The sequence below is a fragment of the Rhinichthys klamathensis genome, unplaced genomic scaffold (assembly GCF_029890125.1).
Source record: "Rhinichthys klamathensis goyatoka isolate OS25496 unplaced genomic scaffold, OSU_Roscu_1.1 h1tg000006l_1, whole genome shotgun sequence".
NCBI lineage: Eukaryota > Metazoa > Chordata > Actinopteri > Cypriniformes > Leuciscidae > Rhinichthys > Rhinichthys klamathensis.
Window position 1 is genome coordinate 5,480,356 of NW_026606559.1, and position 22,977 is coordinate 5,503,332.

Below are 22,977 nucleotides of genomic sequence, written 5' to 3' on the forward strand. Positions count from 1 at the left end.
TCTCTCCTGGACTCGTTCCTGAAGTCAGAGTGTTTTCACTCTCCTTTTGTTTGACTTGCTGATGTGTAACTATCACAGTCAGTGTTTCTGCTCTCACCACCGAGATCATCTTTCATCTAACGTCCTGCATGTTTCTTTTATAAAAGCTTCTTCATATGTCATTCCTTTTGTTGCCTCTTCCTCTGAGGTGATCGCACATTGCCTCTCCAGCACGGATCGATCCATCCCACGTTACAGGAACCTTTAGTAATGTAAAACATCAGCGATCCGAGGAACTGAATGGTGATTAACCCTAATGAAGATGGGATTGCCCATTTCTGAGAATCCGTTCAATTCCTTTATGATGTTTTTGCACTGTCTATTTATCAGAGGTAATGAAGGTCATTGCTAGCAGTGGCCCAATCTGACGTCTTCTGTGTCAGATTGATCTTCCTGATATTAAAGATTGTGATAGATTGTAGACGGGGTTCCTACCTATGCATATGACTCATTGCTCATGTTGTGGGTCAGAACAGCTATTCTGATAGGATGTTTGATAAGATTGGAACGTGTGTGCCACAAGCGGAGTTATTTCTGCTCTTCTTTGCTCTAGTATGTAGGGAAAGATTTCATCATGACAGCAGGGTCAATGCTGCTGTAGCTGCGGGAGCATGGAGGTTTGATGGAGGGTCTTGTGGGATCTCCCGGACCCACCTGGTGCACCTGCTACATCCGCACAGGGGCGTCCCTCTACCAGACCCATCAGAGATAGTCAGCTCTGGCAGGACGGCGCATTAATAACACTTCCAGATGTCTGCCTGGGACCGAACGATCTGGGTCGAGTTTGCCAGGGGCCACGGGATGGATGGGCGCTTTGGTTTCTTAGCACGTTTATCTCATAGTTGAGGTCCAGCCGCCACAGTGTGATGAATGGCTTGGTCAGAGTAATGGATTGCTTCGTGTTATCAGCGTCGAATGGTCGCTCGGGCCGAGGAGATCTGGCATGCAGGCAGAGCTGGAAAAACTGGGAGCCTCCAGAACAGCATAATTACTCCCACATGAGGGAAGGGTGAGTGGAGATAAATTGGAATGATCTCTTGGAATGTTGCTCTTACTAGCTGGACAGGTGTTTACCTTGACAGCTCGTCTGCCTTGGCGGCTCGTCCGTAACCAGGGGAAATTAAGGCAGCATCCTAGAGTCAAAGTTAGAGGGATTTGGATTCAAAGCTTCTGCCAGTTTTTCTGAGCATTCCTGCACAGGGATCAGTAAGGAATACCCAGCACATGTGAAAACAAATTCATCTTAAAACAAAGACAGATGGGCAAGGCCTGGAGCGACCGATGTCAGCTTCATGGGGAAAACTGGAGCAAAACAACAACTAAACTGGTGTCGCTTAGACAAAACAGACTTCTCATTTCCAAATCGTTTAGCCATTTTTCAGTCACCGTGAAGAAACATCTCCCCCAGAGCTACAGCTTGCTTGTTATCTTTCCCGTGCGTCATCTGAGACTCTTTTTTAAGCTGTTTCTGGCTTTTCTCAGATGGACTGATGAGGGTGAAGGAGCAGATCCTAAGGTCTTGTGCGATCTATGAGACTGACTGTGAATGGAAGTTGTGATTGTGCACGGACAGTGTCATCACTGCACTTCCTGTAGAGGAGAGAATCTTGGCCTTTTTGTTCACCGAATTCAACACCACATGTACACCGCATGTTTCAATACTTGTCAAGTGTATTGTTCAGGGCCTGTTTCTCACCTTGTAATTAATGCTATATTCACAATGGAATATTAATGTTCTGCTCACTCCACACACTGAGTACTGCCTATAGTACCATTTTAAATATATATTCACATAAAAAGTTTATTTTAAATTGTAATAATTTTTCACAATTCTACTGTTTTTACTGTGTTTTTGTCTAATAAATGCAGCCTTGGTGAGTAGAAGTGACTTCTTTCATCAAAAACATCTTACCAACCCCAAACTTTTGAACGGTAGTGTAGAACAGTAAGTAGTGATGAACATTTCAAATAGCAGTTTGCTACATTATCACATAACGTTATCCTTTAGGTCAACCTGTAGAGCATGATGCTAGTAACACCATGCTCAACAAGTCATATGTTCAACACACATGTATAAACAAAAATGAGAAATGTAGCATGAATGTAATGTTAGCCACTGTAGTGATGTGACTTACTTTGCATTTATTCCGCAGCAGTAGCAGTTATCATCATTGAAATATAAATGGTTGCTTAAAAAAAATATATATATTGTGTAAAAATTTCTGAAACTTTGGTTGCATGAACATGTCATAACCCCAGAAAGAGATGTTAAAAGTCACAGTTGGTATTATTTCATTGTCATTACACCAGAAATAGAAGTTCAATTTAAGTGCATTGTATTGTGGATAGAGTGTTCCTCACTATGTGCTCTGTTGTATGCTGTTCATTTTGGCCATAGCAGTAGGTCATCTGGGTTTTCACTGCACACAGAGAATCTACAATATACTGTACGGAGCCAAGAGCAGGATACCAAAGACTCGTCCTGGGATGGCGGATGTGTCCGTTATGTCCACTGCTGTGATGTTTGTTCTCTATGTGAGCAGTGAATCAAGCAGCTGGACAGTTTATGAGGTGCCATCTTTCATAGTTGTTGAGGTGTCAGATGCACATTCGTTTTGGATTTATGAATAGCAACATGCTTCTATATTATCTCCATTTGCCTGAGACGTTTTCACACTCTGTGCAAAGTGATCTGTTTGCAGTGGTGGAGCGGCTTGTCTTCATACTATTTATAGACGCACAATGGCTGATACACATGAGGATATTGTGTAATGAGAATGACTCGGACTGCAGAGCTCATATTCTTCTCAGTGGTCTAACTGTCCTTATGTCACAACCTATCCTTTTTATAACTTCAGTCACTTCTGACAGAAACTTTTCAACCGCTCTGTAAAGCTGATGTTCTTGAGTCCTTGCAAGGCCACAGCAGAGGAGGAACCTGGTGTGTAGAACTGTATGGAAATGTATCAATTTCCTGCAGTACACCACCACAAGATAAGATTGTCTCATTTAGACCTGCTTGAGTCAAATGTAAACCCATCAAAAACCCTACAGTGACCTTTGTCCATCTTGCCATTGTCCTTCATCTGTGAGGCTGAGCTATGACTTCAAATAAAGGGAAAAAATTGGTTCTTTGGCTTATCGAGATGATTTTTCACCTCAGCTTGCTGCTTTGAGGCTGGTGTAATCTCAGGACTGCGGCCCTAATATGCTGAAATATTGAGTCTCTCGAGGTCACTCTGAGGTTCATCTTTTTTGATCAAATTTCAGTTACTATTTTTCTACCGAATGAAGATGTGTGATTTGAGGAGTGCGAGTGTATTCTCTGAAGGCCTCCATCTTGGTTATCTGAGATTTCGCTAACCTCTTGCCTCCTCTCTCATTCTCTCTCTCTCTCTCTCTCTCTCTCTCTCTCTCTCTCTCTCTCTCTCTCTCTCTCTCTCTCTCTCTCTCTCTCTCTCTCTCTCTCTCTCTCTCTCTCTCTCTCTCTCTCTCTCTCTCTCTCTCTCTCTCTCTCTCTCTCTCCAGTCGTGCAAATCAGACCTCTAGAAGGTGTGCTGCTGGACCAAAGATCAGTCCACAATTGATTGAGTTCACTCTAACTTGTTTGTTCTAACCTAAAAAAATGGCACACATTTCCACACAGTTGAATAGATTTATTAACTTAAACTAGGTTAATTGTACAGATGAGTAAAATTCATGTTAATTCAATAAGATCACACCAATTTCATTTGACACATTCTGTGACTGTTCCCTGAACATAATTCACTCTGCAAATCAACATAACAGAAACTCTGTTAAATGTCAGAAATAACTGAACATTAAACATATTTCCCTTTACTAAAAAAACACAATAAATAGCAATTAATTGCAACATTTACTCCCCTTATTCAGCCCTATGCAAAGCATGCTAGGAATTAACTGATCAGTTCCAGTCAATGCAACTAAAATGATTTATTCCCAACACAAATGGATTGTTAACTTAACATTTTACAAATGTAATTTAATTTGACGTAATAAATTAAGTGCAGATGACAATTAAGTAAATTAAAGATTTGTTTTGCTTTAGCTCCTTTTAATTAAGTAAACTTAAATATATATATATATATATATATATATATATATTTTTTTTTTTTTTTTTTTTAATGCATGTGATTATCTTAACTTGCTGGTGGCTGCTTTTCCTCTCCACCTGGTTCTTCTCCGTGTCGAGAGGGCCCTGGTCTGATTATGTGGATGAGAGAGAGAGAGATAGAGAGAGAGAGAGAGATATGTTGTCACGGGATGACAGGCATCATTAGGCAGGTGTGAATTCAGACCTCCATGTGATCGTAGGACATCATTTGAGTGGTTTAGGTGGTCTGAGCTCATTTACAGTGTTCTTCATGCATCACTGATCCATTATATCAGATGTTACTGCTTCTGGAGGAGAATAATGTGCATCTGACAGTGAGCTAAAGATGCTGTGAAATGTTCTTGACTTGTAACAATACGTTTGTGACCGTTTTGTTATTTGTGCTGATTGGTGTTAGTCAGATTAGACAGATGCAGATCAAACCAGTGGTTATTTGTATAATTTCCAACAGGACACTCATTTTCCAAATTGGAAAAGTATTCAATGAATATCCGGCTTTTCCATAGTATGTGGTTATTGGAATTGTCAATTCAATGTGTTCATTTAGGTTAAGTTCATTATAAAATAGATATAATGTCAATGTATTAATGCCTCACATTTTCGATGTACCGATGAAATACTCACTTGTTTTTGAGACTCAGCAGCACCTACTTCAACAGACATTAAAAACCACAGCGACAATGTTTAAATTTAGAAACGTAATTGATTGACAGTTCGAGTTATAATGTTGTGATATCTGGTTTTACATCAATCATGTCAAAATGTGAAAAAAACAAATTGAAGTAATGATCAACATTTAAAATATATTGAGTGTTCAGTCTACTGTAGTCTTAAATGGTGACATCCTTTTTTAAATTTTATTCCTCATGTCATTGCAGAATTTAATTATTTAAACCATTTTCTTCAACTTTGATGTGAAATCACTCATGAATCATATATGTGATGTCTATATTGTAGATAAATTCTCTTCACGTCCCCACTGGCTGTAAAACATGACTTCTCTTCATCTAGACGCTGAATAATTGCTCATTATTAGCCTTTCTTTAACTTGTGACTGCATTAAAAGCCATCATTCATCTCCTCGGTGCTCAGTGTTTGCATTTCATTACAAATTAAGGACGTATAGGCTTTTATAGGCACTACAGAAACAGAGGTCTTGAGGGCAGATATCCTCATTTTCTTCTCTTTAAGTGTGTTTGTTTTCTTAATTCCACTGTCTGATGTTTTCATGTCATTTTAGTTGGCATTCAGATAATTTTTTGACTCTCTTTCTTAATTTTTTATTTCTTTAATTAAGATTGGTGTGTTGTTGTTTTTCCACTTTCACAGAAAAAACAAAGAACCAAAGATCTCTCCGCTCTCTTCCACTCATACAACCCTTATGACCACAAGGTAAGTGAAAGTTGTGTTTTAAGATATAGTAAAATATATAATTGTTGTTGTTTTTAATTGTTTTTTAATGTGTGTGCATGGTATTACAGTGATGTTATTACTAAACAAAAGCTAAGATTAGAAAGAGGATTATGAATAGCAGAGTGATGTTGGACAGGAACAGGAAGTTATGTTATTTTTTATTTTTATTTTTTTTATTGACATAAGAACGATCAGATAACCACAGATGACAGCATGAACAGGAAGTTATGTTGGCCCTCCAGCGCTGTTTTAATGACATCATTAAAGTTTCAGCAGAGCCCAGCCCTTGTGGCTCTATCACAGAAAGACAAAATCCAGCATCAGTCCAGTTAGTGGCTCTGAATGTTCTCGTCACATTTCTGATGCCACATGCAATCATTCTGATGTAACTAATCAGAGCTGCACTGATTAGTGCATTACAACCGCCTGAGAAAATGGTCAGAGAAGCTCTTAATTAACAAAAGAGCACTGCTGCGCTGCTAAGAGAGATGTTTTTAATATTTCATGCTTTCAGCTTCTATAAATGTCATTGGGATTGCCAGCTCCATGCTTCAGTGGACGTTGATCAGTGTTTTATGCATGGAGGTGTTGCATTAAGTAGCTAGCAATGAAATAAACATTTTGTCAGATACCAATATAATGTATGATGGCCAAAAATCAATAATGAATGTTGATTTAAAAAGATACACACATTTATGTAGTGACATGCTCACCAAAAGAAGATATTGGGCCCTATCATACACCTGGCGCAACGCAAGTGTTTTTTTGCTAGTTTCAGCCCGATGCAGTTCATTTTCACGTCCTGTGCCACGTTGTTTAAATGGCAAATGCATTTGCGACCATCTGTGCGACCATGGGCTGCTGGTCTGAAGACGAGGTGTGTTCAGGCGCATTGTTGGCGCGTTGCTATTTTGAGGCAACTGAAATAGACTGTGACATTGACCAACTGAAACCTGGTCTAAAGACAATGGCGCAATATTTTTTTGTTATTCAAAGAGTGCGTTAGAAATGTGCGCCTATAGGCCGGTCCACAGCCCACGTACACTTTGTCCCGTAGATGGTCTGCTTGCGCGCTTTAACCTTGCGCACGAGCAGATCTGTTTCCTCGCTAGAGAAGCGGTCAGTTTTTCAACTTGCAAATTCCTCCATGTAAATAGCGAATCCGCCATGGCGCGAGCACTACTGGCTTTTAAAGGGAATGGTAGACAAGACTCTGATTGGTTAATTGCACGTTACGGCCAAAACACACCCATTGCTCATTAAGAGAATAGGGACAACCCTTTTAGGCCATGCGCCTGGTGCGCCAACCATTTTTCCCGTCATTAAACTAGCAAAAGTGGATTCGGACATGCACTAAGTGCAATTGCACCATGCGCTTTAGACCATGTGCTTAGATCGTTAAAATAGGGCCCATAGTCTGTACAATAAGACAGGATGAAAGTGTACTTTGGTTTTATAGAAGATAATGTGAATCCCTCACTTTCAGTGGTGTCAATCTGTAACTCACATGATGATGATAAATGGTCAACATCTGAGTAGAGATCGCTCTTCTGATGGGATCGTGATCTTTGGCATGATGCTTTAGTCAGTTTTTACCCTCCAAATAAAACTTGGAGTCAGATTTAGTGTTCACAGAAAGGTTCAGAATACATATTTGCTGATGCAAGTTAACCGGACAGACATCTTCATGCAGCGTCGCCCTTCTTGGGTTACAGAATTCCTGTTTTCTGGCCCAGGCTCTTGTTGACACATTTTTGGACGTTGAAAGCGACTGTCAAAGTGCGTCTTACTCAAATGAGATCTGCTAGATTTACTCATGCATCTGTTTTTCGTTTCTCTCTCTCTCTCTCTCTCTCTCTCTCTCTCTCTCTCTCTCTCTCTCTCTCTCTCTCTCTCTCTCTCTCTCTCTCTCTCTCTCTCTCTCTCTCTCTCTCTCTCTATCTCTCTCTCTCTCTCTCTCTCTCTCTCTCTCTGAATAAGTGTAATAAGAAAAAGAGGAAAGACATCACGATTCCTTCGTGTGCGTTTCACCAGAAGGTCACAGACACAAAGATACACAGTCACCCTGAGCGCTTAATTCAGAAAATGAGGATCATTATTTAAAACTGATTTCCATCAGGTCATTTCAGAGTACCATTATCATGTGATCTGAAGCTGCGCTCCTGACTGAAATATGCTCATGCGTGTCTGTATGTTCCTTTGCTTCAGTCTGTGTACTCACGAGGCCCATGTTGCTTTTGATTGAAATTTGCATGCAAGTAAGACAAGTGGCCTCAGATCAGATCATTTGCATAATGTAAGCCTGCCCCTAGCTCCCTGTGGTCAGCCGTTAGAACGGTAATTACACAGTCAGCCGTGTTTGTGTGTGTTTCCTAAAGCAAGCCTGCAGCAGAGCGTGTTGACATCACAGCACTCCCTTCACACTAAAGTGCTCCGTAAAATCCACAGATGAGGTTTATGCTGGATGCTGAGTTCAGATTCAGTGTCAGTGATGAGCCACGTCTTTACTGGTTTAATGGAACAACATTTACTATCAACTAGTTACCAATGCTGTAATATTTATTGTTTTGTTACACCTATTTATTAAACCCAAGTCACATAAATGATTCATTAAAGGGTTAGTTCACCCAAAAATGTTGTCATCACTTTCTCGTCCTCAAGTTGTTCCAAACCTGTATGCGTTTCTTTCTTCTGTTGAACACAAAAGAAGATATTTTAAAGAATGTTGGTAATCAAACAGTTGACGGCAGGTCCGGGGTGGGTAATCGGATAATCGGGAGGATTCCCTGTGGGCCGCTTCACTTTTGGGCCGGTCACGTTGTCACGTTAGTCTATCTTCTCTTAAATAAGGCTACACACGTTCCACATTCTAACACCGCAGCACGCAGCCTCTGCATGGGTTGTGTCACGATTCCTGTCTTGTGTTTTCCTTGTCTTGTGTGGACTTTAGTTATTTCCTGTTCTGTGCCATGTTTTGTAGTCCTTTGTAGTTTTTCTTCTAATTAGAAACACCTGGAGAGACTCATGAACAAGAAAAACTACAAAGGACTACAAAACATGGCACAGAACAGGAAATAACTAAAGTCCACACAAGACAAGGAAAACACAAGACAGGAATCGTGACAGGTTGTACCCGGTTGTACCATGTGAGGGAGTTCTCCCCTCCCCTCCCAAATAGAGTTGGTTGGGTCCATAGCCAGCTTTTCCAAAACGTTTTTCAGGTAGGCTACCGATAGCTGGGCCGGCCAGCTTTTATCTTTTTATCTTTTATCTGTAAAAGAGCAAATGTTTCTTCAACTGAGAGTTTTTAAAACCTTTCACACTCTCACTAGTTTATTTATATTGGATGATGGCTGAGCATGGAAATGGCTGATGCTAAATACACACAAGTTTTTGCATGATCTCACAAAATTATAGCTTGATGACAGAAATATTCTGATTTGAGATATTTAAATTTAGTTTTATTTTCTTCCTGCATCCTGCGCGTCTCTTTTCACTGACTGTTGTCTCACTGCTTTACTCACTGTAGAAAACACTTCATTAGAGGCAGCCTCAGGCAGGATTACAACATGATTTGTGTAAAAATGTTCACACCAATAAGACAACACCAGAATGGTCAGCAGTGGGCTTGAACACGTCCAGGTAGGCAGATTTGGTAGATCCAATCACAGCAACTCAAATGGATGGATGGATGGATGGAAAGAGAGAGCAATTATGACTGTATGTAAGGTTTCGTCTGGGATCTCAGCGTTTGTCAGCGGCTGGATAACTCGTCTCCACAATAACACACAGACGTGTCTCCTGCCAAGCTGAATAAATTGCTCTCTTAGCTATGCTAATATCCTGTGCTGTGAATGAAGTAATTACACTAACCTCGCTCTGCTCAAAAAGGCGTAATTACAGGCGTACAGAGGAGGAGGAGGAGGAAGGTGTTTGGGGAAATAGAAATGACCCTCCCTTTTGTTGCTGGAAATTTTAATGCCATCTTCCTTTATGTACACCACTTTTGCTAAATTTCAACAATTTGTGTTTGTGTTTTTTGTGTGGGGATTTATTTTCTATTTCGTGTTCAGGTAGCTGGTATCAGGGGAAACCTCACGTCAAACCTCGTGAATAAATAACGTGAATCTACATGTGTCCTGTTTAATTTTCGAGAAAAGCCATTCATTTTCATTATTGCTGCAACTGCGTATACTAAAGCAGAAGGTTTAAAATTAGTACTTTAGACTTACATCATCATATATGCACATAAAATGAATGGCAGTCATTTTCACAAATCTTGAAATTTGTTCCTAGTTATTTGTTTGTTGTTCCTATTCGTACCAATCGGTTAGGTGTAGGGTAAGTGCAGACACGTCTGACGCTCTGAGAGTGTGTGAGATTGAGACATGTTTTGAGGTGGGTGTGTGAAGCAGCTTGGGTAACAATATAAAAAACAATATATAAACAAAGTATTTTTTGTTTGTTTTGTTATTGTTAAAATTCTATTGTTGAAGGTTTTCTGTAAGGGTTAGTGTGTGGGTAAGGGTTAGTCTATAGTATTTGTAGCTAGCTGTATATAAAAACAATAAAAGTCTATGCAATGATCCCATTTAGATAGTTAAGTTAACACACGTGTGTGTGTGTGTGTGTGTGTGTGTGTGTGTGTGTGTGTGTGTGTGTGTGTGTGTGTGTGTGTGTGTGTGTGTGTGTGTGAATTTGGGATTTGTTCATGCATCAGTCTGGCCCCAGTGAATGGCCACTAAAGAGGCTGATATTTTGTACAGATGCATAATGAACGCAGGAGCCCTGCGTTTCGGGGCAGTGATTTATGTGTTCTATCTGCAGCCAGATGGCAGTGAACAAGGCCCATCAATCACAGTGAAAAGACTATTGAGCAGCCGTACAATGCAGACGGGCTCTGCGCTCGGCCCAGGACACAGGGCGAGTCTAGAGCCCTACTGCAGGAGCAGTCGGCATCGTCTTTATCCTTCACCACAATAAAGAGGAGATAAGCTCCGGCAAACATACACACTGCAGCCTGAGTCTCAACTTGTTCAGCACATTAAGAACTCAGTTTCAATCATGCTCACAGTTTGCTCACTCATGCTGGTCACCGGCTCCTCTGAGAGAAAGAAACACTGGAATACTGTAAATGAGCTTGACGTGTGTCTGTTTATTCATCATAAGCTTCTCATTTGCGTTCTAATTTTGCTGTAATTATTTTTTAGCATAGATCTGAACTTAAAATCTGATTAGAATCTGAAATCTTAGATCTGATTATAAAATAATCAAAAGAAAATCAAAGCCATATGTCTATCAAGATCCAAATTTGAAGATGATTTCACAAAAATTGAGCCGCTAAAAGAAATTTAAGTACCATTGTCATGATAATGTCAATTTTCACAGGATGAATTTTGAGTGTTTAAGCTTTCAAATGATACCCAATTTATTAGTAAAATATTTACAAAAAAAAGATGACTAAAATATATAATAGGAAAAATGGCAATAAAAAAGCACGTTACTCGGACACTGCAACAGATTTGTTTATATTAGTGCTGTCAATCGATTAAAATGAGTCTCTTCTGCACACCAATGCTGAATTTATTTGATTAAAAATACAAAAAAACTGTTCTTTGTTCTTTGATCAACATTAATGACATAGACTGCAGCTGGTATACAGTGCTGGTCAGAATGATTTGCCCCCTTGGTAAATATGATCAAATCTGCAAAATATTAACTTATTAACTGCTAAATAAATCTGCATTGTTTATCCTTCTGATATTTTAATTTTTTTAAATGCAAAAATCTAACCTTTTATTGAAGTAAAATAATTGAAAGTGGGGGGAAAATCACATTATGAAATAAATGTTTTTCTCCAAAACACGTTGGGAACAATTATTTGCCCCCTTTTATTAAATACTTATTGCAACCTCCTTTTTTTCCAAGATAACAGCTCTGAGTCTTCTCCTATAATGCCCTTTAATCTTAAGGGTTTGCTTCCAAAAAAGCAAACACTTAATATGGGTTTGGTTCATACATGGATAAAAAAGACAATTACTGCTTGGCAAAAACTGGAAATCATTGTGTGTGTTTTTGTCTGTTCAAGTGCAATTAAGATGTAAAAGAGAACTCAAATCTGTACTGGCGCACTGTCTGAGGAGCGTCTTTCTGTGTGCGTGCCAGTAGTGATTTTCGTTCTCTTTTGTGTCCTATCATATATTAAATGGTTTAAAAGCATTTGAATGAATGAGACTGTGATCATGTAGTGTAAACACTAGCCAAAGGATGGCAGGATGGGTTAGTTGTTAAATATTTTTAATGTTTTAAACTGAAAAAAAAAAAAAAAAATCCGAGAAATGAACGCATTATTTTGACAGCTCTACTTTAATTGTAGTTAATCGGTCAAGCAGGTACTGTTATCAGCCCACATTGATCTTCTCCTTTAGACTTCAGATACTACTCCATTATAAATGATGTGCATGTCTTGTGGTGTCGTATGGGACATATTATTATCCATCTGTAATGGGAAGATCTGACCTGCTCTGTTTGTCTGACGTCATTATTTCAGAGGCTGGTGGAAAACGCTTGATTTGCAGCTCTCTCTTGAATAGTTGTAGATTGTTGTTTGATTCGGACACCTGCTGATGTGCACAAAACCATCAGAAACATGAATGTTTCGCAAAGCCGCTCCTGTCCGTTCAGCTGACGCACCTTGATTCAGTCTCACCTTGTGCTCTTGTGGAGGTTTGCATTTTAATTAAACTCCACACAGGAACAGCTGGCGATATTTTTAAGACTTTTTAATTGGATCTGTAATCTGTGCTTTCAAATCAGAAATGTTGAGTCTTGAATTAATTTAGTAATTAATTAGTGCAATTAATTAATGACCTATTAGATTTACATGAGTGAGTGCTAAGACTTTATTAATCAAGTTGTTTTCATGTTTTATACAACTCTTATTTTCTCAAGAGGATGGGGGTGGGGGGTGGATTGGGGGAGTGAAATATTTCCAGAATTAGTCTTGCACTGACTTGAACTCAATCCAGACATGTATGTTTTTTTCTGTCATCATTTAGTCGCCCTGATGTTGTATCAAACACTGAACTGAGATATTTTGTTGGATGTCCACAATAGTTAGTAAATGGTGATTCACACTCTCAACTTGCATGATATTTCTGCTGTTTATATGTCCTGTGTGTTTATGGTGGAACTCCTGATTATGAATCCTATCGCCGACTGCAAACTAATGCACAGTTGTGCTCTGGGCCATAGATGAAGTTGTGGGCATATTTGGTTTCATTACCTGTTGGAAGACAAGTGATGTTACTGGATTCAAAGTGCTGCTTTTATTGGTCTCTTGGACATGAATCTTTCTGCCTTGTTATTGGGAAGACGGAACAAAGAGAATGTGTCCTGTCGTTGCCTTTACTCGTTTAAGTATACATTTACTGTCCAGCATTTGTTAGTGAACTGTTGTTGAAAGATGTGTTTTATTCCTGCTCTTTTATCTGTTGTTCTCTCTCTTAAGCGTAATGTGTGTGTTTCCCCGAGAAACTACGGTGGAGAGACATTTGTGAATAATTTTACGACACAAGTCTGTTTGTGTGATTTTATAGCACCTCAGTGTCCAAAAGAGTCACATCGCTGCAGTGATGTTCACATTATGTTTTGTGTGTAAATGCGGTTGACACTACTTGAATTATTCAAGATGATATGCTCAGAAATGAAGGATTTAACTGCAGTGTGAACATGTTCATAGAGATTTTATCAGTCATGTTAATCACAGTGCTGATTGCCAACACATCTACTAACCCTAAATAAACTATACCCTAGTACAGCGTTGGTAGCACATCCTGATACCCAGCTAACAAGGAATGTTCTCAGAACTTTGGCTACAGTCCTGTAAAGGCTTCAGCAGGTGTCACGTGGAGAAACGTCCTGAACAGCTTGTGGTTTGCGTGACTCATCATCTCACTGAGAGAACTCTTCAAAGCTTTAAGCAGATGTGTCACAACAATATGTAGTTTAGTAATGCACTACCCATGAGACATCAGCATCTGAATGCTCAGAACTCTTGTGGTTAAGAGTCACTGTCCACCATCTGTCTCATGATACCAGCTGTCAACTACACATGATGACAGAAACATTACACGCACGCACGCACGCACGCACGCACTCTCACTCACTCACTCACTCACTCACTCACTCACTCACTCACTCACTCACTCACTCACTCACTCACTCACTCACTCACTCACTCACCCACTCACTCACTCACTCACTCACTCACTCACTCACTCACTCACTCAGGGGGTATGGGTGCCCATTTCTTATGGGCACCCATACCCCCATAAAATATCCCATTTCAATATTTTATGGATATATTTCAGCATTGATTGAAATAATGTTGTCTTTAGGTGACATTTCCCTTTGATCATTTTGTTCACTGCACTTGTTGCAATGCATTGTGGGATTGCCTTTTTTGTGAATAATTGAAAAAAGTGATTGTGATAAATTGTGTTGTTAGACAACACTAGGATTAGGAGCAGAGCTGCTGTTCCCATACAGGATGTCAAGTAGTTTTACATGTAGAAAGGGTTTCTAACTAAATTTGTTCTGAAGTATTTCTTATAATTTCATGTCAGTACAGAATGTCTCTTAGTAACTGGCTAATGAAAAGCATTACCATGCATGCAGTCTTTGTTTGAGTGAATGAAGCATTCAGATGCGTCCGTGGACGAGTCACAGCGAGCATTTGTTGGTGTGGTTTGTGTAGTTTTGCTTATGTTGTATTAATGTGACTTATATGACTCAGTATTCTCATCTGCTTTATGTCCTGCTTTGCATGTAGAGTTCCTAGATGGACAAACACATCTGGAGCCACATTTAACAAGCCTTTCATGTTAAAGCCCCCTGAAACTAGTCCACTTACAACAGCATAATCATCTGCTCAAACCGCACAGACGCTTTCAGAGCCGGATTATGGCTTTTGTTGAGCTATGACTTAATAACAGCCTGTGATTGTAATACTTCATTGTGTGTTTCGTCCCACGGCTGTCCACGAGGACATCAGTACAGTAGCATTCATCATGGACTATTGTTCGGATTTGCAAATGCTGTTGAGTAAGATTGTATTATCTTGAAGCTAGTACAAGTTGTCTTTGAAATTAGTTTCTATTGACACTATCTAAGGAAACGCATGACACAGCGGCTGCTTTTGTGTGAACATAAACATAATTTCTACATAAATATCAGGCAACAGGTGTCCTGTGCGGTGCTCACTTCAGCACACAACTCTGTCCTTCACTGTCCTTTACATTTTTTACATTTACTTTTGGCAGACGTTTTTATCCAAAGCTACTTACATTGCATTTCAAGGTACACATTTACATTCTTATCAGTGCTTGCTTTCCCTGGGGATCGAACCCATGACCTTGGCGTTGCAAGTGCCAATGCTCTTCTGTTTGAGCTACAGGAAAGCCTGTCAGATATTGTCTCTGAGGGTGTACTCACACTAGGCGATCTGAACTGTGCCTGAGCACGTTTGACCCCCAAAGGCTGGTTGGCTTGACTAGTGTGATCGTTCCGTACCCTGCCCAGGCGTGGTTCGCTAAACCGTCCCTGGCCCGGTTGGAAGAGGTGGGCCAGAGCACGGTTCGATTGGACTTAGGTGTGGTACGCATGAACGGAGAATGGAACAGCTGTGTGCTACTGTTATCCTACAACAGCAAACATCTTCTATTGCTACTTGGATAGTACACTTTTCAATTAATTCAAATAATTTGAGTATATTTTCTCACCTTAGTGATGAACATGAATTGTAGTTTGCGAGTAAAGTATTTTTTGTCAATCCAAATGAATCCAATACCATTTCATATTTTGAAGCTCTATTTACATATGAACACAAAATGTAGCAAAACAATTTTTTTTACATGCGCATTACAAACTTCAGCACATGCACAGTGGCCAGTTGCCATGTTCACTGCAATAATGTCATTTGAGCTACCTTGAGTATTTAATTATTGTCGTTGTTGCTTTAATGACAAAAAAAAACTTTTTTTATTTAATTTATAAGTTTAAACAAAGTTTAAATAGTGCACAGGGTATCATATCGAAATTGTATTTTGGATCGAGCTCAATCAAATCGATTGAGGTGTTTATATGAAGCCTTTTTGATCCGATTGCTAACAGATCATTTGGGTGCATGTACAGGTAGCTATTGATGATGTTTCTTGTTAAAGCTGAGAATTTCAGATTGTGTATCCAGTGAAAGTGAGGCCTGGGTTTGTGTGAGTCTTTTCCTTTAAGAGCGAGTTCTGAGCACATGAAAGGAGGGGGATTGTTGCGTCTCTCCATCGATCCACTCCTCATATGTGAGCGTCTGAGCTGCAGGCAGACACCTGATGATGTTCAGTGTGTGTTGAGCCCTGGAGACAACAGTGAACACGTCTTTGATGTGTGTGCTCAGCTCTCAGGCCAAATCTCACACTTCAGGGTCAAACCTTCACAGCTCTTCATTTAGCACGCAGAGAGAAGCTCGGATGAAAATCCTCATTGTTCTGTTTTGAGACGGAAGCAGGTTTCTGTGGACGGTGGATGGACGGGTTCTTCACTCTAGTTTGCCTTGAACAGGTCATATGTCATTATTTCAGCCTACAACATAATTTAATTATTTACTCGCCCTTATGTCATTCCAAACCTGTAGGACTTTCTTCTGTAGAACATAAAAGATGTTTTGAAGAATATCCCAGTCTTTTTGTTTTGTCCATACAATGTCCAGTCAATGGATTCTCCAAACGATCCTCTTTTATGTTCCACATAAGACAGTCATACAGGTTTGGGACAACATTTTGTGTCTTTAATGCTGTAAATCAATGCAATATTTCCACTGTCTGAAAGTGTAAATATCCACACATACATATACATGCATGTGGAGAGAGATGACTGACATCTGTCCGTTAGATGATGATTTGCATATCTGCACAATAACCTCAAAGTGATCATACACACTCAAAAAAATTGTTTTGTGGCTCTGTTATTTTTACCTAAGTTTTGTTAAAGTAACACACATATATTTCTTTTACCACCAAAACACTATTGTATTGCATTTAATTAACTTAACCTGTCACTCAAAAAAATGACTCTTTAAACTTACTCAATTTAATTATGGACAGTGGTTCCACACAAGCACATTATTTTTTATTAACATTAATGGAATTTGTTGAATCTATGTAAGCTCCTTGTGTTGTGACAACACAACTGAATCAGAATGAATCTATGTGAAATAGTAATGTCCAAACAAATCAATGGAATTGCTTCCCTGTAACTGATACAGACTTAACTGAACCGATATAGACTTTCATCGAACCTTCGTACAAGGTTAAAAACTAGTTCAAATGTGGCCATTGTGGACATATTTTCAACATCATTTATGGTCTCATTTAGACAGAATTACTTTGACTATTGCTGTCAGATGATCTTAGTGAGAATTAGCAGAAGTTTAGATATTTAGATTATTAGATATTTAGATATTTGTTTCATTTGAAGTGTCACCATTGTGGTGATCAGTGTTTGCTTTAGTTGGGCTCTTGGTCCCTGTAGATTTTATATTAAATTTTCATTGGCTGCTGTAATTGTGTGTTTGTATAACACAATTGTTGTGGCAGAGAAAGCCAAGAAAAAGTTAGATCAGGTGTTATCAGCTCAATGTTGATGATGACATAATCATCACAAATCAAGTTTCAAATGTTGAGTTTAAAATTGTATTTATGTTTGGCATTACTAACCTTGTGGAAGTGCAATATTGGTGCCAATAGAATAAGAAATATTTTTAAAATATAAAAAGCATGTGCACATGATGTTTTGAGCAAATGTATTATGTAGTCACACACAGACATCATGATTTTGGATATGAATCACAACAACGGTGACAATCAAAACAAAAAAGCTTGGGAATCAATGATGAGTTTGGAACTATGAAAGCTACCCATCATGCATTGCAGCATGACCATTTTTTTATTGTCACCATTGTTGTGAATCATATGCAAAATCTTGATGTCTGTGTGTGACAACATGATATGTTTGCTCTGAACATCGTATGCACATAATTTTTTTCCACCTCTAAATAAGTGATCATAAAAATGCTATTGGTACCAATATTGCAGATCCACATGGTGGCGGCTAGAAATGTGAAAGTGTCTAACAACATTAGATGCTGGCTTTGATTCTTGCTGTCGGACTCAACATGACAGTGAACATTTTAAATCAAGCTCAGTTCTTTAGTTTGTAAGCAAAGAAACACATACATCTGCTTTATAGAAGGGTTTTGTGTGTGTGTGTGTGTGTGTGTGTGTGATAACTTCAGTCCCAGAATGTTCTTCAGGACGAACTCTTCCTCTGACCTCACTGCATCACCAGTAGCAGCAGTGCTGCGTTTCAGTGGCCTCAGCAGTGTACCTTATATCAGCACCCCATGCTGTGTTTAAATGTGTCTATTTGCCCATACACATTTAAGACATTGGCAAACGTGGATCCATTTGCTATAATTCAGCAGCAGTTCATTGCTGCCTTTATTTCCAATCAGAACAATTTATTTTGACAGCATTTATCGTAAAGACAGATTCTGGTCCAGCTGTGATGATGATCTATTATAAAGAGCATTACTGCTCCAATCTCACAGCAATTTCTGTAGTTCAAATTCAGTTATTTTTATTTTGTGTCTCTGCAGTGATAAAAATGAAAAACTCTGTGCTTGAACTAGTCCTGATGTACAGTATAATTCAGATGAACAGTTGAGATTTCTGAACTGTCATCTCTCCAGTGTGCCAGTGCCATTCACACTCTTAAAGGGATTGTTTACCCAAATATGATCATTTACTTGCTCTCATGTCCTCATGTAGGACAGATGAGGGTTTTATTATCTGATGATCTGATGTTAACCCACACTGACTGCAGCGGGTAAGATTTTTTCATACTATAATAGCAGTTCATGTTTGTGCTTGTCTTCATTTGCTGATCTCACTGCATCCCTGAACAGCCTGATGTGTCTCAGAGATAGAATTACATCATCAGCTGTCGATTATGATGCGGTAAAAGGGCAGGAGGTTTAACAGGGCGACAGGAATCTGCTCTTCTCCTTTTCTGACCCCTCATAAAATCCGTTCATCTGCTTCCATCTGTTAATTCAGCACGATCAGTCACACACAGATGTGCAGGTCATAAAGTACACATGGTACCACGTTTAACATCAGATCATAAATCTGCAGTTGTAATGTGTTGTCTTTTCACATTGTGGACACATAAATCATCACCACGGAAGATGTGGATCTATTTTTTTCCATTTTATAGACATTTAAACAACATTAAATGAACGGTAACACTTTACAATAAGGTCTCATTAGTCAACGGTAACCAATTAGCATGAGCAATACATTTGTTATAACTTTTGATTTTATTAATGTATTAGCCAATTTTGAAATTAACATTAACTGAGATTAATAAATGCTTTAACAAACATAGTTAACTGATGTTAACAAATTAAACTTATTGTAAAATCCCACGAATTAATGTTGATATTCATAGAACACTCGTGAATAACTGTGTGTGTAATTGACGAGATTTTACCTCTGACTTCATGTCCTCTGTTGAACATTCAAGACGTTGTTCAGCATGATGTCCAAGCTGCTCTTCTTCATACAGTGAAAGCATATGGTGACCAGCCGCTGTCAAGTTTTAAAAAAAGAAAAGAAAAGAAAAAAGAGAGCAACACGATTGCATCATAAAAGTAGTCTATATTACTCGGTTATTTTCAGGACAAATTTTTAATTGTTATTAGTGGCACCAAAACACCATTGGTTCATATGCGTCTTATTGTTTTAATATGCACATGCCCAGTTATTTGTAAGATGAATTTCTATGTGAAGGATCTTTTTATTGTCATTTTTGGGACTTGACAACCCTTGTCACATTAGACATTCACTGAATAAAAAACTGCATCTCAAAATGTTTCTACTGTTCCACTAAGATGAAGGATAAAAGTGGACACTGACTGTTCTTGATCTCAGATACAGTCTTCTACTTTTAGACTGTGCTCAGCTTCAGTGCCTGTTTCTCTGGTTTTATTCTGCTGATGGAGCTCACGACCTTGTGCGGTTCAGTGTTTGAGGTGTGTATAATGACATGAGCGACTGCTAATGAACATCAGCTGTCAGCTGCTTTCTGCTGATGTGTGTCCAGCACAGCATAGATGGTGTTTTGTGATCATCACATGGTTGACACTCACTTACAGGGATTAAAGTTCTCCGTCGCTACGACGGATTTCCGTTAATTGCAGCGAGTCTATGACGGATATCCGTCAATTGCAGGGTTCCCGTCTGTCCTTATGTCTTAAATTAACTTTTCATAATTTTAAGGCCGTAAATAGGCTTTCATTTCGCAAACAGTGTGATAAATGTCTTAATTTTAGTTTGAATAGGTCTTAAATTAAGGAAAGATGATGCGTATTCACCCTGCTGAGGGGGGATGTGATAAAGCCTGGAGTGGAGCAAAAGCACGTTCCTCTCTCCACTCTAAGCATTCTGTAATCACTTTGCTCATGGTCCACTCCGGTTTTTCAATTCCCGCTCACGGAAAAACTGCTCCCTGGACCCTGTTCACTCAATCTTGTCAGGCGAGGCTACAGCTCGTTTGCTGCGGTCCCATGATAGAAAACAGAACGCGGGTCAATATTGGTCGTTTCTCAATACCAAGTACGCAAACTTCGGACTTGCGTCCTTGGTAGTTCGGACTTGCCAAGTTCGACTCAGGAGAACAAACTCCCGAGGACGAGAGGACGCTGCTAACAGCGCGTTCTTGATCGCGTCACTCAGCACGCGGCTACTCCGGTTATCAACTCTGCCTTTTTTCATCAACACCACTGTGCCTCTTTTCTTTTATAAATGAACATAATTATTATCATAAACATATAAATGGCCACACAAATGTGGTTCAGGCAACGCACATTGATTTATCATATAGTTATAACAACACGAAATATAGCTAAAACACAAACCTGCTTCTTTTTGTTTTCATTTTAAAAATATGAAACATTATTTATCATTAAAACTGACATTTAACAAACAGACAGGGTTGTATCGTTTTATTGTATTATGCGTACACATACAGTGAAGAGAATGCATAGTAATATAATATTTTATATATTTTAGAATATATAAAATTACACAACCATGTCTCTTTTTTGTTAAATGTCAGTTTTAATGCTAATATCCCGTTCAAAAGTAGTAGCCTAATAGGTAGGCTATAATAAGCTATACAATGAGAAATAAAGCAAACAATTCAATTAAACATAAGTCAGCTCTGTAATAGGCTACAAAGTTAAAGTTAAATATAGCCTACATAATAAAGTTATAAAACTTCACTTTGCCCTCAGCCAAAACAATTTGCATTGTTTGGTCTCATAAGATAAATAAAAACATGCACTGAAAAGTTATGTAGATGGTTGATTATTTGTCAAGATAAGTAATTGTTTTTCATAGATTAAAATAGCTTTTAAATTACTCAATATTAGATCGGTTTTAAACATCTTCCCTTAAAACGCTATTGGTCTCGACTATTTAAATAAAGTTACAGGAATATGACTTGGCCTGAAAAAAATTTCAGTCAGAAGAATTTTTTTCACTTTAATCCCTGCACTTAAAACTTGCTGCCTTTGGGCCTGAAGCCGCCCTACATATTCAGAAGTGGGGAATTGAGTTTGTCCGTTCAGCCAGAGGCATCTGAGCTGAAGCGGTTTGCTCTCCACAGAAGGTCTGGAAAGAGACATGGAGTCAGATCCCACCGGGGGAAACCCAGGCCTCCGAAACCCTGGGCTCTTTAGACAGTGTTTGTAGAGATCTCTGCAAGCATTGACTCCACGTCTACAGCAGTGGTAAATCCTCTACGGCAGGATGAAAAGATGTCTAGACAGAAGAATCTCTTTCACGTCTGCTTTACTTTCAACCCTCCTTCGTCCTTCATCACAGATCTTCTCAGAGGTGTCTTCACTATCTAACCCCATTCATTTGCTGTAAGACATCTTAGACTTCAGAGCATGTTGTCTGAACTAAATAGAGGACAGAATCTGTCTATACAACGTACTGGTTTTGATTTTCACAATAAGTCATGAGTCGTCCTGTGTTACAGTGATTTTACCATGGTGGAGAGATGTTAAACGCAATACAGATGCAAAGTGAAGTAGGGCTGTTTATCATTGCCATGCAGTTTCAAGTCAATTCACCTTTATTCATATAGTGCTTTATACAATACAGATTGTTTCAAAGCAGCTTTACAGTAATAAACAGGAATGTAAAGATCAGTGATGCAAACAGAATGCAATTCTGCTTTAAAGCAGCTCTAAAAAGGCAATAGTGTCACTGATCAGCTGCAGTCAGTTCAGTGTTGATTCAGTTCAGTTCAATAACTGTGCAAAGTTCATCAATTATGAAATGAGTTCAATTCAGCTATAAAGCAGGTCTGGAGAAAACAGTGATGTCATCATCCAGGACGATGATGATGTCTGTCAGAGTGCTGAAGGCCGTGTCATGTCGTGTCATCAAGACAGAAAGCAGCTCTGACATGACCAGAAGAGAGGCAGAATTCTCTCCATTTCCGTTGGTGAATGTGTAACTCCTAATATCTCCTGTTGCGTCGCCCATCAAAGACGGCATGAAAACATCTGCTTTCATTCACTGCTTTTCCTCAGCAGCCATGAAATATGGAGCATTATGACAAGCCCAGAGACAGAGCGCTTTGTTTCTTTTAAGAAACATCCCCTCTAATCCTGCTTGGGAAGAGGGGAGCGGATAAAACCATCGAGAACAAACAGCGTGTGCCTCTGAGAGAAGAAAGGATGGAGGGAAGAGTGTGAGCGTGAGATTAATGGACAGACAGGCGAGAGGGACGCCGGTGGAGATGCGCTCCAGACCTGTGTGACGCCAGGATCTGTGTTTACCCACACTGACGTTGAGGGATTGAATGCGGGTGATCTGAGGCACAGTAACCGGCCATAATTCATCTGAAGAAGCACCATAAGGACATTTCTGACAGATATGCCACTAACCAAGTTTCCACCCACTTTTTGTTATTGACAAAGTGATATGCGTTAAAAAAAGAGTGCAACATTTTCTGTCTCCAGCCTTTCAATCCAATTGGCCTTTTACCGAAACAAAACGGTGTGCGTGATGACGTCATCCCTAAAAACCATACCTACATAATTTCAAGTATATCGCAAATTAAAGTGTATCTTTTGCATCCTAATTTTTTATAGTAATGAGACAATTAGAATTCGCCAGTTTACTGCTTACTATTTCACAAATAATAAGCCTGTTACTAAATGAGGAAATATTGGTCTGACAGGACTCTGTCAGGACTAA

The 22,977-nt window shown here is 39.2% G+C and overlaps 1 protein-coding gene across 1 annotated transcript in view; it reads left to right on the top strand.

Moving 5' to 3' along the window:
- The window catches only part of cdkal1 (CDK5 regulatory subunit associated protein 1-like 1), a 474,679-nt gene that overhangs the window by 405,584 nt on the left and 46,118 nt on the right, over positions 1 to 22,977 (top strand). The window contains exon 12 of the mRNA XM_056257716.1: positions 5,504 to 5,566. Within this exon, the coding sequence (XP_056113691.1) occupies positions 5,504 to 5,566 (63 nt within the window). The remainder of the gene's footprint in view (positions 1 to 5,503; positions 5,567 to 22,977) is intronic.